This window comes from Melozone crissalis, unplaced genomic scaffold (assembly GCF_028551555.1).
Source record: "Melozone crissalis strain CALT ecotype California unplaced genomic scaffold, PUWL_Pcris_2 ptg000079l_1, whole genome shotgun sequence".
Classification (NCBI taxonomy): domain Eukaryota; kingdom Metazoa; phylum Chordata; class Aves; order Passeriformes; family Passerellidae; genus Melozone; species Melozone crissalis.
In genome coordinates this window covers 3,044,024-3,057,360 of record NW_026535856.1, presented here as the reverse complement: position 1 = coordinate 3,057,360, position 13,337 = coordinate 3,044,024, and the positions used below count along the sequence as shown (strand labels likewise).

Here is a 13,337-nt window from a genome sequence, read left to right as displayed (position 1 = left end):
CTGGGACCCCCTCAAAATCCCCCAAATCTCCCCAAAATCTTCTGGGCCCCCCCAAAACAATCCCCCAAAATCACCCAAAAACTGCTCGGGACCCCAAATCTGCCTAAAATCCCCCGAAATTCCCCCTGAAGACACCCCAAAACCCTCCTGGGACCCCCTAAAAATCTCCAAATCTCTCCCATAAATCCCAAAACGCTCCAAAAAACCCCAAACGCCCCCCAAAACCCCCTCCCAAATGCCCCCAAAATTCAAAATCCCCCCAATATCCCAAATTTCCCCCCAAATTTTCCCCCCAAAAAATTGGGAAAAATCCCAAATCCGCCCCCAAAATTCGCTAAAATCCCCCCCAAAATCACCAAATTCCCCCAAATTTCCCCCCCAAAAAATTGGGGAAAATCCCAAATCCGCCCCCAAAATTCACTAAAATCCCCCCCAAAATCACCAAATTCCCCCAAATTCCCCCAAAATCCCCCCAAATTCCCCCCGAAAAATCCCAATTGCCCCCCACAATTTGCTAAAATCCCCCCCAAAATCACCAAATTCCCACAAATTTCCCCAAAACCCCCCCAAAATTTCCCCCAGAAAAATCCCAATTCCCCCCCCCCAAAATTCGCTAAAATCCCCCCAAAAATCATCAAATTCCCCCAAATTCCCCCAAAATCCCCCCCAAAATCCCCCCCGAAAAATCCCAAATCCCCTCCTAAAATTCGCTAAACCCCCCCCCAAAATAACCAAATTCCCCCAAATTTCCCCCTAAAATCCCTCCCAAAATTCCCCTCAAAAAATCCCAAATCCCTCCCCAAAATTCACTAAAATCCCCCCCCAAAATCACCAAATTCCCCCAAATTTCTCCCCAAAACCCCCCCAAATCCTCCTTGAAAAATCCCAATTCCCCCCCAAAATTCGCTAAAACCCCCCCCAAAATTCCCCCCAAAAAATCCCAAATCCCCCCCAAAATTCGCTAAAATTCCCCCCAAAATCACCAAATTCCCCCAAAATGCCCCAAATCCCCCCAAAACCCGCGAATTTCACCCCAAAATGCCTGGAATTCCCATCAAATCCCCCTTACACATTTCCCTCTATCTCATGTCTGTGTCGTTTGATGTACAGACAACGGCAGCAACACCCAACGAACGGTGACATTTCCAAATCATTCTCACCCCACAATCAGATCTCCCTGAACAACAACACCGTGTCCTTCCATCTTTTTGCATTACCCACCACGTGCAACCGGTTTGCTGAGCAAAAACAACCCCACGAATGGGTTTGTGTGTATTTGAGGCAGGATTGATCCAAACTGTCTTCCCTAAAAAACCTCTGCTATGTACCACTGGTGTGGGATTTCAGCCCCTCAGGACTGAGGTGCAGAGTGACCGAGACCACCCTTGGGGGGCTCGGGGGTCCTGGAATGTCGCCAGAAGTGTCTGGTGGCTGGACTTTGATCCTGCATGGGAGACGACGCCTGTGTGAGGACGGGAGGATTTCACCGGGGTAAATGGTGAAGGGATGAGTTAATTAGAGTGTAAAACACAGGGTTTAGGATTTCGGTACAGGGGGGTCTGGAGAAGTAAGATGGAGGAATTGGGGCGTGTCCTGTCCTTCTTCTTCTTCTTCTTCTTCTTGGCCTCCATCTTCTGTGGTGGCGGTGGCACTTTGGGATTGGTTCTTGCTAAAAGTGCACCGGTCAATAAGGGTGAAAGGTATTGGAAAGAATAGGTAAATATTGTATACGTAATTTTGAGTGTAAAGATAAGTGACCGCCCCGGGGGCTCGCAGTGTGCACCTGTATGAGGATGGGAGGATTTCACGGGGATAAATGGTGAAGGGATAAGTTAATTAGAGTAGTGTGCACCTGTATGAGGATGGGAGGATTTCACGGGGATAAATGGTGAAGGGATAAGTTAATTAGAGTAGTGTGCACCTGTATGAGAATGGGAGGATTTGAGTAATTTTGAGTATAAAGATATGTGACCGTCCCGGGGGCTCGCAGTGTGCACGTGGCTGGCTTGCTGTGCGGACCTCTGTCGGGCAGAGAGAAAAATCTTTTAGATAAATAACCAATAAACACTGAAGTCCGAGAAAGACCTGAAGCCTCTTCTCGTCCTTTGAAGCACGGGCTGCCCAAGGCCATCTCTGAGACTTTCCAGGTCATAAAACAGCCGAGGAAGGGACAACTGGGACTTTGTCTCCTTCTATTACATTCAGGGAATCAGACTGGTCAGGACCTGCTCGGTTGGTGGAACCTCAGGTGTTGACTAACCAGGTGGCTTTTGCCAAATGCTGCTCCCAATTTTTGAAAGATCCCCCACCCAAAGCTTTCAGCCGGGTTTTTAGCAGTCCGTTGTACCTCTCCACTTTGCCTGCAGCTGGTGCATGGTAGGGAATACGGTACACTGTCGAAGGAATATTTTTCGTTTGTGGAGACAGGGCGTGGAATGGTGTACCAGCTAAACCACAGGGCGGACCCTGTTATTTGGGAAAATTGTCATTGTTCCACCCTAATGTGTCCTTACTAATGCAACTGAGTCAAAATTCACACAGGAAGAGACGTAGCATACATGACTTGGACTACAGCCAGATAGGAGATCCACAGTTTTGGGGTACATTCAGACAAGTAGTAGTTTCAACTGTCTTGCCAGGAGGATCTGCCAATAAGGCTATGAATTTAGCAAAGCAATTAGGGTGCTGGACAAGAAATGAGCTAAACAAGACATCCCAAATTCTGGACATGTTAACTGCAGATGTGCAGAGTGTTAACCATACTGTTTTACAAAATAGAGCTGCTGTAGATTTTTTGCTCTTAGCACATGGGCATGGATGTGAAGAGTTTGAGGGAATGTGTCGCATGAATTTGATCATTCGGTGTGCATTCACACTAAGATAAAAGAACTGCAACAGGGACTTCACCATCTTAAAGAAGAAGAAGGTTTAGGAATTGACAAATGGCTTAAAAGCTTAGGGCTTGGACCATGGCTAAGGAACATTGTGACATATGCTATCGGCTTACTGGGTGTGATCTTAATGTTTTTGCTTATTTTACCTTGTGTCTTTAATTATATTCAAAGCATGGTTAGCCGTATGATAGCAAAAACCTGGCAAACTAATCTCCTTGCTCAAGAAGAAAACGGGGGAAATGTGGAGAGGTTGGTTAATAGCTGGTTAAGTGAGAAAGGCCATCCTGACATAATGCCGCTGGTTAAGCTTGAAAGGGAGGTCAGCAGTCTCTGATTCAGTGACTGCTGACAGGCAAGAATGCCGGATGACCTTGCTGCAACATGAGGAAAGGGAGGTGAGATTAGTCCTGAATATCTGCAGAATGTAACAAAAGAATAAGCACAAGAATGCAGAAGTAGGTGTAGTTGCTGATATGTAACTAACCAATCCTGAGCTCAACTTTTGCAATATGTATGAAGCTTATTAAGAACTGTATTTAACCCGCCGTATTCCATCAATAAATTGGATTTGGATGAACCAATTGGTGTCTGGGTCTCCTTCCTCCGACATCTCTGGTAGAGATTGGGGACCAAACAACCAGAGTGAAGGTTTGGGGATGGGCTCCGGGCAGCCGTGAAGGTGCTGGAGCGCGGGGGGGACCTCCAGCCCCCTGGGGGGTCCCTGCGCCTCCTCTGCCTAGGGGCCAGGTTCAGTTTTGGCAGTTATGAGATGAACTGGGTCCGCCAGAGACCAGGGCAGAGGCTGGAATGGGTCGCGGGGATCACCAACAATGCTGGTGGGACCGAGTACGCGCCATCGGTCAAGGGCCGGTTCACGATCTCCAGGGACAACAGGCAGAGCTCGGTGATGCTGACCATGAACAACCTCAAGGACGAGGATTCCGCCACCTATTTCTGTGCCAAATCTTACGGCACTGGTAGCCCTGCTGCTGCTGCTGCCTATACTGACCATGCCGGTGGTGGCATCACCATTTCAGAGCCCCTCCTCTTCCCAAATCTCAGACCCTTCCTCCAAATCTCAGCCCTTGACCCCATTCTTGACCCTTTGTCCCAGATCTCCCCCATTTCCAACACCACCAACCACAGAGCCGAAACCCGCGAACTGGTTCTGCCCCAAATCCAAATAAGTTGGCACCAGAAATCGCCTGAATCTGCCCCAAATCCCTACTTGTGCTCCCTGCAGCAGCAGCCGCTGACAAGAATCCTCAACCTTTGTCCCCAAATTGAGACCCTGGGCCCAAAACCCAACCCTTTGAGCAAAATTTGGGAACAAAGAGGAGATTTGGGGTCAGGAGTTGTGGTTTGGGGTCAGCAGGTGAGAATTGGGGCCGAGGCAGAGCAAGGTTGGGATCAATGGCCAAGGGCTGGATGTGCGCAGGGGGTTTGGGGGAAGGGTCTGGGGAACGGGGACAGGAGGGGGAAACGGGGATGGGGGTGGGGACACCATGGGAATCGTCACTATGACCAGCACTTTCAGGGTAATTATTAGCAGCACACTTGGCGCAGAAAAAAACGGTGGAACCCTCGTCCGTGAGGTTGTTCATGGTCAGCGTCACCGAGCTCTGCCCGTTTTCCCTGGAGATCGTGAACCGGCCCCTGACCGATGGCGCGTAGAAGGTGTAGGCACTATTGTAGTAGATGCCTGCGATGTATTCCAAAGCCTGCCCGGGTCTCTGGTGGATCCAGTTCATTCCATAATCCCCAAAACTGAACCCGGACCCTCGGCAGAGGAGGTGAAGGTAGCCCCCAGGGGGCTGGATGTGCCCCCGCACTCCAGCAGGGTCACGGCCGCCCGGAGCCCTGCGGGAAAAAGGGGAGATGGGGATGGGGCGCCTGATTGAGCAAGCAGGGGAGAAGGGGCGTGGCTTGTGGAAAAAAGGGGTGGGGCCCACATAGAAGCAGCAGCAGGATCCCCAGGGCCAGGAGCCGGAGGGAGCTCGAGGCCGTGGCCGGGATGTGCCCGGGTTGGGGCCCCGGGGTGAATTGGGGGTCGTTAACAGTGTATTAACTGTGTAATCAATGCAGAATGCTCAGGATGAGGTTTCTAATTAATTAAAGAATTGATTGGAGTTTATTGCAGTTTTCAGGCATGTTGAGATATGGAAAACTCTGGTGGGGTTTTGGGGCTAAACAAGGGGAGTTATGAGAGAAATTGGTGAAGGTTTGGGGATGGGCTCCGGGCGGCCGTGACCCTGCTGGAGTGCGGGGGGGACCTCCAGCCCCCCAGGGGGTCCCTGTGCCTCCTCTGCTGAGGGTCCGGGTTCGATTTTGGCAGATTTGGGATGGGCTGGATCCGCCAGAGACCTTGGCAGGGGCTGCATTGGTTGCAAGTATCTCCAGAGGTGGCAGCCCCTACTACGCACCATTGGTCAAGGGCCGGTTCACGATCTCCAGGGATAACGGGCAGAGCTCGGTGACGCTGACCATGAACAACCTCAAGGACGAGGATTCCGGATCCTATTTCTGCGCCAAACGTGCTTATGCTGATAATTGGAGTCCTGGTGCTTCTGCTAAAGGCCCCCATGTTGGATCCCTCCCCATCTCAGTGTCCCCTCCTGTCCCCAATTCCCTGACCATTCCCCCAAATCTCAGCACTTGATCCATTCTTGACCCTTTGTCCCAGATCTCCCCCATTTCCACCACCACCAACCACAGAGCCAAACCCCCTGATTAGGTCTGTCCCAAACCCAACTGCTTTGGCCCCCAAAGTCGCCCGATTTTGCCCCAAATCCCCACTTGTGCTCCCTGCAGCAGCAGCTGCTGAAAAGAATCCTCAAACTTTGTCCCCAAATCGGGACCCTGGGCCTCAAACCCCGACCTTCCGAGCAAAGTTTTTGGGCACAAAGAGGAGATTTGGGGTCAGGAGTTGTGGTTTGGGGTGAGCAGGTGAGAATTGGGGCCGAGGCAGAGCAAGGTTGGGATCAATGGTCAAGGGCTGGGTGTGGGCAGGGGGTTTGGGGGAAGGGTCTGGGGAACGGGGACAGGATGGGATATGGAGATGAGGGCACAACCATCATCATGACCCCAATTAGCAGCAGCACCACCATCACCAGTACCAGCAGATTTTCCGCAAAAATAAATGGTGCAATCCTCGTCCTTGAGGTTGTTCATGGTCAGTGTCACCGAGCTCTGCCCGTTGTCCCTGGAGATCCTGAACCAGCCCTTGAAGGATGGATTGTAGTAGGCGTTGCCACTGCTGGTGATCCCTGTGAGCCACTCCAGAGTCTGCCTGGGTCCCTGGCGAAACCAACTGAATCCAAAACTCCCGAAACGCAACCCGGACCCTCGGCAGAGGAGGTGCAGGGACCCCCCGGGGGGCTGGAGGTCTCCCCTCCACTCCAGCAGGGTCACGGCTGCCCGGAGCCCTGCGGGACAAAGTGGAGTTGGGGATGGGGCGATGCAAAACTCAGGCTGAGGTGTCCAATTAATTAATGGGTTGATTGGGGCTCATTGCAGGGTTTAAGGAACTTTTCAATACAGGAAAGCTCTGCTAGAAATTTGAGGCAAGAAAAAAGGTTTCTGGGGCAAAACCAGTGAAGGTTTGGGGATGGGGGAGCGGCCGTGACCCTGCTGGAGTGCGGGGGGCACCTCCAGCCCCCCGGGGAGTCCCTGCGCCTCCTCTGCCGAGGGTCCAGGTTCAGTTTTGGGAATTTTGGGATGGGCTGGTATCGGCAGAGACCAGGTTAGGGGCTGGAGTGGCTCGCGAGTATCCACAGCAGTGGCAGCACCGACTACGCACCATCAGTGCAGGGTCGGTTCAGGATCTCCAGGGACAATGGGCAGAGCCCGGTGACGCTGACCATGAACAACCTCAAGGACGAGGATTGCGGATCCTGTTTCTGCGCCAAGGGTTTTGCTGCTTATGCTGGTGATAACGATGCCTGCTGTATTGACCCCATCCCCATTGCTGCGTCCCCCCCTGTCCCTATTCCCCAGACCTTTCCCAGCTCCCAGCCCCCGACCCAGCCCATGACCATTTCTCCATTTCCCTTTCCCCTCTCTGGCCCCAAACCCCAACCCTTGGCCATTGATCTTCCCCCAAACTCTGCCCCAAAGCTTAGCGCTGGGCCCGGGGCTGGGGACATGAATTCAGTCACCGAGAGTGGGGACGAGCGCTGGGATTGGGGGGAGGGTCTGGGGTTTGGGGACATTTGGGGACACAGCGATGGGGGTGGAGTCAATAGCATTGGCACCATGGTCATCCCCAACAGCCCCAGCAGCTTTGGCACAGAAATAGGATCCGGAATCCTCATCCTGCAGATCGATCATGGTCAGGGCTGTGAAGCTCTGCCCATTGTCCCTGGAGATCCTGACCCGGCCCTTGACCGACAGCGCATAGTAGGTGAAACCCCCAGAGCTGTGGATCCCCGCGAGCCATTCCAGCCCCTGCCTGGGGCTCTGGCGGATCCATTGCATGGAGTGACCCCCGAAACTGAACCCGGACCCTCGGCAGAGGAGGCGCAGGGACCCCCCGGGGAGCTGGAGTTCCCTCCCGCACTCCAGCAGGGTCACGGCCGCCCGGAGCCCTGCGGGACAAAGGGGAGATGGGGGTGAGCAAGTGCAAAAGTCAGGCAGAGCTGTCAGAATAATTAATGGGTGCACTGGGGCTAATTGCAGGGGTGAAGGCACTTTACCATTCAGGACACCACTGTTGGATGTCTGGGGACAAACAAAGGGAATTGGTGGCAAAACCACTGAAGGTTTGGGGATGGGGGAGCGGCCGTGACCCTACTGGAGTGCGGGGGGAAACTCCACCCCCACGGAGGGTCCCTGCGCCTCCTCTGCCGAGAGTCTGGGTTCAGTTTCGGCAGTTTCACCATGTACTGGATCCACCAGAGACCCCGACAGGCGCTGGAGTGGCTGGCGGGGATCACCAGTGGTGGCACCACCGCCTACACGTCGTCTTTCAAGGACTGGGTCACGATATCCAGGGACAACGGGCAGAGCTCGGTGACGCTGACCGTGAACAACCTCAAGGACGAGGATTCCGGATCCTATTTCTGCGCCTAATGTGTTGATGATGGTACTGGCTGGGAGACTGTTGCCTATCGTGTTGACCTCATGTCCTTTAGCAGAGTCCACAGAGATTGCGCGAGCTCCATGCAGGATTGAGACGTAACAGCTGGAACTGCTCAGTAATGATGGGACAGCAAAATGATCTCCTGTCTTCTGCCTCTCACACCAGAGCTTATCTCTGTAACCCCATTGGTGACTTCTCCCTGACCCTCACTGTTGGGCACGTTTGGATCCCCCTGTACCCTATAAAAAGGGGCTGGTTTATCCCATCTGACTGGAGAAGAGCTGTCGCTGGAACCCCTCACAGATCCCTCAATGAACCATGGCTGTGGAACCACCAGGACCTCTCCTGCTCCTTTCTGTCTGTCTGTTTCTGCCCCAGCCAAAGGCGCCCCACAGAGTGAGCAAAGAGTTGGAATCCTGAGAGCTGAGAATCCCTTACGAGCTGAAACCCTGAGAGCTATAATCAATAAAAGAGCTGGAATCCTGAGAGCTGAGAATCACTAAAGAGCTGAAGTCACGGAGCTTGCTGAGATGGTGGCATCTCTGAGCTGATTGGCTGTTGGGGCTCTCTGTCTCCAAGATTTATCCAGATTGGCCAGCATGGCTCGGGGATCAGCACAAATCAGACATCTGGGTCTTATCAGGGTTGGGACAAGGGGACAGCAATGGGGTCAGGGCTTGGGGTTTGTGGGAAGGGCCTGGGGAATGGGGACAGGAGGGGAGCAAGGGCACGGGGACGAGGACAAAATGATAAGCATCAGCATAAGCCCAATTATCACCATAAGCACGTTTGGCACAGAAATAAGTGGCGGAATCCTCGTCCTTGAGGTTGTTCATGGTCAGCGTCACCGAGCTCTGCCCGTTGTCCCTGGAGATCGTGAACCGGCCCTTGAATGATGGCGCATAGTAGGTAAGAACCATAGTAAGAACCATCATACCTGATCCCTGCGACCCACTGCAACCCCTGCCCGGGCCTCTGTCGAGCCCATTCCATTTCAAAACTGCCAAAACAGAACCCGGCCCCTCGGCAGAGGAGGCGCAGGGACCCCCTGGGGGGCTGGAGGTCCCCCCCGCACTCCAGCAGGGTCACGGCCGCCCAGAGTCCCACGGGAAAAAGGGGAGATGATGGAAATGAGAAACCTGATTGGTCAAGGGCCCCTAAGTTTGTGTGGCCAGCTGGACAAAGGGGTGGAATCCACCTGGGAGGAGGATGATGAACTCTAAAGATCCCAGTTTGGGGCCAAGGGTCAGGATTTGGGTCAAAGGTTGAGCTTTGGCCTCATACCCATCTCCCCTTTGTCCCGCAGGGCTCCAGGTGGCCGTGACCCTGCTGGAGTGTGGGGGGGACCTCCAGCCCCCCAGGGGGTCCCTGCGCCTCCTCTGCCGAGGGGCCGGGTTCGATTTCGGATATTATGGAATGTTCTGGATTCGCCAGAAATCTGGGAAGACACTGGAATACCTCACAAGTATCAATGGTGTTGGCACCACCCACCACGCGCCATCAATCAATGGTCAGTTCACCATCTCCAGGGACAACGGGCAGAGCTCGGTCATGCTGACCATGAACAACCTCATGGACGAGGATTCCGCCGTTTATTTCTGCACCAAACGTAGCAATAATGAGTATGGTTTTTCTGGTCCTGCTCTTATTGTCGACAATTCTGTCAGCGGTCCACCCCCATGTTGGTCAAAAAATGTCTCCAATGCCCAGCCATCCTTCCCGGGCATCCCAGCCCTTTGTGTCAAATGTTCACCATTTTCCCCCAAACTTTGCCCCATCCTTCCCCTAGTCTCGATTGTCTTCCCAATTTTTTCCATTTCACCCAAATCTCCCCCAGCTCCCCAGGCCATGATTGGAGGAGGCCTGAACTGGAGGCCAAGGGTGAATGTTTGGGGCCAATGTTTGAGTTTTGGGGCACGAGCAGGGGAGGGTTTTGGGGTCAGTGCTGACCATTTAGGCAAATGGGGGAGATTTGGGACAAAGGGTAAAGGGCTGAGGTTTGGGGGAAGGGTCTGGTTTTGGGAGAGGATGGAACTCAAAATTGAGGACTCAGAAAAAACCACCGTGACCAACATCATCACAATCAATGTCTTTACCAGCAGCAGGGCCGCAACAATCATCCCAACTTTTGGCACAGAAATAGAATCCGGAATCCTCGTCCATGAGGTTGTTCATGGTCAGCGTCACCGAGCTCTGCCCGTTGTCCCTGGAGATCGTGAACCGGCCCATGACCGACGGCGCGTAGTAGGTGGCACCGCTGCTCCAGATCTCTGCGACGAATTCCAGCCCCTGCCCGGGTCTCTGGCAGATCCAGAACATTGCAGATTTTGTGAAATTGAAGCCAGATGTTTGGCACAGCAATGTCAGGGACCCCCCGGGGGGCTGGAGGTCCCTCCCGCACTCCAGCAGGGTCACGGCTGCCCAGAGCCCTGCGGGACAAAGGGGAGATGGGGGTGGGGAAAAAAATCAACCCAAATATTAAATCTTGCATGCAGATCCGGATGCTGGCCTCAAATTGGGACCCTTGGAGTTCACCATCCTCCTCCTGCAGCACCTGCCAATCCTCCCAGGTGGAACCCACACACTTCTGGCATGGCGGTGCCCACTTTGGGTCCGCAGCCAATCCAGCTCCTCCTCCCCATCTCCCCTTTTTCCTGCAGGGCTCCGAGTGTCCGTGACCCTGCTGGAGTGCGGGGGGGACCTCCAGCCCCCCGGGGGGTCCCTGACGTTGCTGTGCCGAGGGTCTGGGTTCGATTTTGGGAATTTCAACATGGGCTGGATGCGTCAAAGACCTGGGAAGGGGCTGGAATTCATGGCAGGGATCAGCAACAACGGTGGCAACATTGGCTACGCGCCATCGGTCAAAGGTCAGTTCACGATCTCCAGGGACAACGGGCAGAACTCGGTGACGCTGACCATGAAAAACCTCAAGGACGAGGATTCCGGATCCTATTTCTGTGCCAGACGTCACAAATATTGCGGCGCTAGTTATGTTTTTATTGATGATGCTCTCAGCGATCCCATGCCCTTGATGGTCACCAAATGTCTCCAATTGCCACAGATTCTTCCCCAAAATCCCAGCCCTTCTCCTCAAATCTTGGCTGTATTCCCCCAAACTCTGCCCCTGTTGCCGCAGCCCTGGAGTTTCCCCAGTTTTGCCCATTTCACTCAAATCTTCCCCATCTCCCTGAACTCTGATTTATTGATGGGCACAGTCAAAAATGGGAACTCTTGGAGAGCAAGGCCTGAACTGGGGGACGTGTTTGAATGTTTGGGGCCAATGGTTGAGTTCTGGGGCAGGAGCAGGGGAGGGTTTGGGGTCAGTGCTTACCATTGGGGCAAATGGGGGAGATTTGGGACAAAGGGTCAAGGGCTGAGGTTTGGGGGAAGGGTCTGGGATTGGGGACAAGAGGGGCTCTGATGGGGTGGTGCCACCACCGGAATGGTCAATATAAGCAGCAGCATAAGCGCTACCAGTATTGTAAGATTTGGCAGAGAAATAGGTGGCAGAATCCTCGTCCTTGAGGTTGTTCATGGTCAGCGTCAGCGAGCTATGCCCGTTGTCCCTGGAGATCGTGACCCGGCCCTTGACTGATTGCATGTAGTAGGCACTGCCACTGCTGCTGATACTTGCTACTGCTTCCAGCCCCTGACCAGGCCTCTGGCGATGCCAGCCCATCCCAAAATTTCCAAAACCGAAACCGGACCCTCGCCAGAGGAGGCGCAGGGACCCCCCGGGGGGCTCGAGGTCCCCCCTGCACTCCAGCAGGGTCACGGCCGCCTGGAGCCCTGCGGAACAAAGGGCAGATGGGGATTTTTGCCTTCTGGAGCAAGGCAGGCGACCTGGTTCAGAGGAACAGCACGGCGGCCCAAACTCTCCAGGGCCGCTTGGGCCAATGACACACGCAGGCATCAATATGATGGACGGTCAAAAGGCCTTTATTATCTCCTCTCTTGGGTTTTTATAGTCTAAGGGGTCTCTACATCAGTGTGGGTCTGTCTTTACCGTCTATGGTTAGTAAGGGGTGGACAGTTACTGGGTAGGGGATGGAAAATTACCGGTATTTGGTTGAGGGAGGCTACCTTCCTATGTTAGTTTCTTATCTATGGGAAGCAGATCGTCTTATCTAAGGGGAACACAGGGTCCTGCCTTTCCGTGACATCGCGAGATCTTCCGCAGCGCCTTTCCCTATCTACCACATCTCCCCCGCCTTTTTCACAAATGAATGAGGTAGTCATATACATAGGTACTGAAGTGAGGTATAAGGTTGAAGTTCGACAAGGGAAAGGGGTCTTGGGAAACCTGAGTAAGCTTTTGCCAGACAAGTTCGGAAAGTCTTGTGACTGGCTGTGTTCCCTGGTTGAATTCCCTGGTTGAATTCTCTGCAATTGTCGTTGGCCTAAGAACCGAATGTTGGTCCGTTCCAGGCGGCTCTGAACGAACGAGACCAGCTTGTTCAGCAGGCATGGTCCGAAGGCGACTGTTAGAAACCTGTCAATATTTCTCTTTTGTGGATCCGGCTGTGTCCCTCAAGAAGATGGTACATTTCTTCGTCTGAGTGGTACAGGACCCTAGGAACAATCAGAACTTGGACACAGAAGTCGTTAGAGTCATTGAATTTGGGAAGGAACACACAAGGACTCACTCCGGATCGCTGGCAAACCCACCTCCCAGATGCGGATGGGACTGCCCTCTTATTGTTTTTCCTGTTAGGCTAGACGATTTTAGTGCAGACGTTGCTCCTCCGCCTAGCTAGGGTTGCATTGCCAAAGCATCTGCCTCGGCCTGTGACTTGACTCGGGGTGATTCCTTTGCGAGGGGTATCCCATCTGCACTGGTGAGGGGCATTGGCTGTGGAGTAACTGAAGGGAGTGTTTAGAGCGACTCCTTCGTAAAAGGGGGGTTTGACATCGTAACAAAGCCAGCAGGATTCGGTTAGGTTAGGGTTGGATTCGTTCAGGGCTACAAAGGTAGCTTCTAACATACGAAGGATTGGGTCTGAGTCTGACTCAGTTAAGCGGCTCATCTGAAAGGTTTCCGCTTGACCATTCGGGACTTTGCTGACCCCTGTGGGTAAGGTTTTGGGGTAGGTTACATTTCTCCCTTTCGGTACGCTTTTAGTCGCTTTGTTGGGTCCGACCGCTCGGGGTGCTGACAGTTGGAGCCTGATAATTTGCACGTTCGCCCTCTCTTTTGACCCTTGAAGGACCGCTGTCCACGTTTTGCCTGTGGCCCAGCTAGGGTGATCTGGCTACAAGACCGTCATGTTGTAGTCAGTGCATGCCCGAAATCTAGGGATTTTATGTTGGTTTCGATGGAAGTTTCCGTGAGAGAAGAAGGGTATTCTGCAGCCGATGGGTGC

General features: G+C 53.4%; 1 gene segment (V, D, J or C); it reads left to right on the top strand.

Moving 5' to 3' along the window:
- Positions 1-7,772: 7,772 nt before the first annotated feature.
- Positions 7,773-12,693, top strand: LOC128946212 (immunoglobulin heavy variable 3-20-like). The segment is given in 3 exon segments: positions 7,773-7,871; positions 10,643-11,018; positions 12,689-12,693. Coding segments are annotated over 3 exon segments (480 nt in total).
- Positions 12,694-13,337: the final 644 nt, after the last annotated feature.